The sequence below is a fragment of the Nanorana parkeri genome, unplaced genomic scaffold, assembly GCF_000935625.1.
Source record: "Nanorana parkeri isolate BGI_ZX_2015 unplaced genomic scaffold, ASM93562v1 scaffold1746, whole genome shotgun sequence".
In the NCBI taxonomy this organism is placed as follows: domain Eukaryota; kingdom Metazoa; phylum Chordata; class Amphibia; order Anura; family Dicroglossidae; genus Nanorana; species Nanorana parkeri.
Window position 1 is genome coordinate 56,765 of NW_017308014.1, and position 2,926 is coordinate 59,690.

A 2,926-nucleotide genomic window follows, 5' to 3' on the forward strand; every position below is an offset into this window, starting at 1 on the left:
GGGGGGGGCGAAAAAAAAATTCTGCCCCGGGCGCCCAGAACACTGGTTACGCCACTGGATCCCCGGCACAATTGTCGGGATCCGCTTCAGCTGCGGCAGTCTCAGTATACCCGCGAGCTACAGCTCTCTATATACTGAGCCTGGGGTGACGGGAGGACGCTAGTTTGTGTCCTCCCGTTACCCTGAGGAGAACTATGGGGAAAAGACTTAACCCCATACTTCTCCTTTAAAAAATGTCAGCCATGTGCGGGATAATTCTTCTATTACAAATCTTAAAGGAAGCTGCGCAAGATCAAAGAATATCATATCAGCGGTATTCATGAAATAGAAGAAGGAAGTCTGACCATTGACACTGAGACTCGGATAATATTGAAGCTCTCTGCTATTAATAGAGGTGAAAGGGATGTTCTGTTCTGTACACAATTCCTATAATATTCCTATGTTACTAAGACAGGATGGAACCTCATAAATGGCGAGCCAGGCTTCGTGTGACTCCGCAATTCCCACCAGGAAATCCTATCATACGTCCTATTGTTCAGTCCTGAAATGTATGTGAAGCGCGTCCATTACGGGGCCCGATTATAAAGACTCCTCTTCACGTTCCCATATTATCCTTTAGAACCATGGGTACCATTTATTGTAAGAAAGTCATCCCTCATCCATCTTACTTTATGTAACTATATATAATCTGGAAGGTTTAGAATGTAGGAGATGCCCTTTATTGGCTAACCTACGTTTTAATAGCTGCAGCTTTCTGGATGCCGTCATACTAAAGGAATGCCCAATTCAAGTATCATTCTAAATCAGCAACATTCCACATGCACAATGCATTCAAGGTGTACAATGCCTTACAGCTGCTTTTCTTTAGAAAGCAGCCACAGCCAGGGTAGAGAAGCCTGTCTCCTGCCAGCATGCTGCAGAGAAGGACCCTTGCTCTCTGTGTGGAAGCAGTGGTCTCTCTGCAAAGGTACACTATGTTACCAAAAGTATTGGGACGCCGGCCTTTACACGCACATGACCTTTAATGGCGCCCCAGTCTTAGTCCGTAGGGTTCAGTATTGGGTTGGCTCCGCCCTTTGCCGCTATAACAGCTTCAACTCTTCTGGAAAGGCGTCCACAAGGTTTAGGGGCGTGTCTATGGGAATGTTGGACCATTTGTGAGGTCAGGTACTGATGCTGGAGGAGAAGTCTTCGCTCTAATTCACCACAAAGGTGTTCTATGGGGTTGAGGTCAGGACTCTGTGCAGGCCAGTCAAGTTCCTCCCCCCCAAACTCCCCCCATCCATGTCTTTATGGACCTTGCTTTGTGCACTGGTGCGCAGTCATGTTGGAACAGGAAGGGGCCGTCCCCAAACTCCTCCCACAAAGTTGGGAGCATGAAATTGTCCAAAATGTCTTGGTATGCAGAAGAGTTCCCTTCACTGGAACTAAGGGGCGGAGCCCAACCCCTGAAAAACAACCCCCATCCCTCATAATCCCCCCTCCCCCAAACTTTACACTTGGCACAATGCAGTCAGGCAAGTACCGTTCTCCTGGCAACCGCCAAACCCAGACACGCCCATCGGATTGCCAGACAGAGAAGCGTGATTGGTCACTCCAGAGACCACGCCTCCTCTTCTCTAGAGTCCAGTGGCGGCGCGCTTTACACCACTGCATCCCACGCTTTGCATTGCACTTGGTGATGTGCGGCTTGGATGCAGCTGCTCGGCCATGGAAACCCATTCCATGAAGCTCTCTACGCACTGTTGTTGCGCCAATCTGAAGGCCGCATGGAGTTTGGAGGTCTGTAGCTATTGACTCTGCAGACAGTTGGCGACTTCTGCGCACTGTGCGCTTCAGCATGCGCTGACCACGCTCTGTCATGTGACGTGGCCGACCACTTCCTGGCTGAGTTGCTGTTGTTCCCAGTTGCTTCCACTTTGTTATAATCCCAGTAACAGGCGACCGCGGCGGAATATTTAGTAGCCGGGAAATGTCACAGAACACCTGAATCCAATGATTTGGAGGGGCGTCCCAATACGTTTGGTAATATAGTGTATATTACACCCCCTCTAATGGGTCAGAGCTAGAGCTCTTCTATAAGCAGGGATCATGAACTTTGCTGACTGGAGAGCTCTAGTTCTGACTCAGCAGGGGGAATGTCAGACCTCTGCAGGGAGAGCAGTCTATGAGAAAAAAGGTCAGGTAGCCTCAACCCATGAAACAGGAATCCAAGTGGATGTCCCCAGCTTTCGGGAGTTATCCAATTGCTTTTGAAGATCACGAAGGAACTACTTTCTTGTTGGACATATCAGACCACTTTTATGGGTTTTACCTTGCTATGGATCACTCGGAGGTTTAGGATTCTGAGGATGTAAGAGGGGTTTTATATTGGTCATCAGTCTCCCAGCACAGGGATCAAACGGGGAAGCAGATTTAATCTACTAGTCTGATGAGAGGAAATGTATCTGACCTTTACATTGACTCTGTCCAGGATGTTCTTCAGTGTCCGCACTTTGCTGGAGAATTTCTGAAGTGAGAGCTCCAATTTACATTCCGAGATGAACTTTGTAACCTTCGGGACAGCAGTCATAAGTAAAGAGAGTCCCTGCTGAACTTCATCCCTCTGCTGAGATATCTACACAAAAAGAATGAATATTGCTTTATATACCTGGAGACATTCCAAACAAATAAATCATCCGTAACATTATTATCACCAAACTACCAACTAACGCCTTTGTTTTTTCTCACCTCAACGATTGCCCCTCTCTGCTCATGGACCTACCGCAATATAGGCTATTCCCTACCTTAGTCTATCATGGATGCTCCTGACATAGTCATCCACCTTACCAACTGCTGAGACCCTCCACCCATCTCTGCCAATCCCTCCACTGGCTTCCATCCCCTGCCCCTCTCTGCCAATCCCTCCTCCGGCTTCCATCCCCCC

At 48.3% G+C, this 2,926-nt stretch overlaps 1 protein-coding gene across 1 annotated transcript in view; it reads right to left on the bottom strand.

The window, feature by feature from the left end:
• Nucleotides 1-2,926, bottom strand: part of EPO (erythropoietin) — a 26,349-nt gene that overhangs the window by 930 nt on the left and 22,493 nt on the right. The window contains exon 5 of the mRNA XM_018571375.1: nucleotides 2,453-2,617. Coding sequence (XP_018426877.1) covers nucleotides 2,453-2,617 — 165 coding nt within the window. The remainder of the gene's footprint in view (nucleotides 1-2,452; nucleotides 2,618-2,926) is intronic.